The 526-nt window shown below is 63.9% G+C and overlaps 1 protein-coding gene across 1 annotated transcript in view; it reads right to left on the bottom strand.

Annotated features, from left to right (window-relative positions):
- LOC103770434 (voltage-dependent L-type calcium channel subunit beta-3-like) overlaps window positions 1–502 on the bottom strand; it is a gene marked incomplete at its 3' end in the record, with an annotated part of 856 nt that extends 354 nt beyond the window's left edge. The window contains exons 1-3 of the mRNA XM_008937692.1: window positions 453–502; window positions 258–367; window positions 34–185 (exon numbers count right to left, since the gene is read on the bottom strand). Coding sequence (XP_008935940.1) covers window positions 34–185; window positions 258–367; window positions 453–502 — 312 coding nt within the window. The remainder of the gene's footprint in view (window positions 1–33; window positions 186–257; window positions 368–452) is intronic.
- Between the last annotated feature and the right edge of the window lie 24 nt (window positions 503–526).

Here is a 526-nt window from a genome sequence, read left to right as displayed (position 1 = left end):
GGTGCCCCCCCCCAAACCACGGTTACCCCTCACCTTGGGTGAGGACACCTTGACGTAGACGATGATGGGTGCCAGGGAGGTCTTGGCCAGCTGGGCTGGGTGGTTGATGGTGTCGGCGTCCAGCACCACCAGCTGCAGGGATTTGGCCAGCTCGAAGATGCGCTCGATCTCGCTCTGCACCTCGGCTTTTGGGGACACAGGGGGGCATGTGTCAGGCTGGGGGATTCCTGCGCCCGGGGGTGAGCCCAGCCCCTCACCGATGCTTGAGCGGGTGGTGGAGCGCTCCAGGATGGCCTGTTTGCCCAGGTTGTTGAGGATGGAGCGCTTGGCCAGGGAGAGGTCAGCCGTGATGTGGGTGATGGAGATCCTGGGGGGCAGAAGGACAGTGTTGGGGACCTGGGTCCCCTCCCCAGACCATTGGGGAAGGGTCCTGGGAGGGGAGTGGTTCTCACCTGCCGTCGAATCTGTGCTTGAGGAAGTCGAAGAGAGCTTTCTGCATCATGTCGGTGACCTGCCGGCGGGGCCA

The sequence above is a fragment of the Merops nubicus genome, unplaced genomic scaffold (genome assembly GCF_000691845.1).
Source record: "Merops nubicus isolate BGI_N331 unplaced genomic scaffold, ASM69184v1 scaffold42353, whole genome shotgun sequence".
Classification (NCBI taxonomy): domain Eukaryota; kingdom Metazoa; phylum Chordata; class Aves; order Coraciiformes; family Meropidae; genus Merops; species Merops nubicus.
Note: the sequence above shows the minus strand (reverse complement) of the source record. Positions and strands in the feature narration are given on the sequence as shown.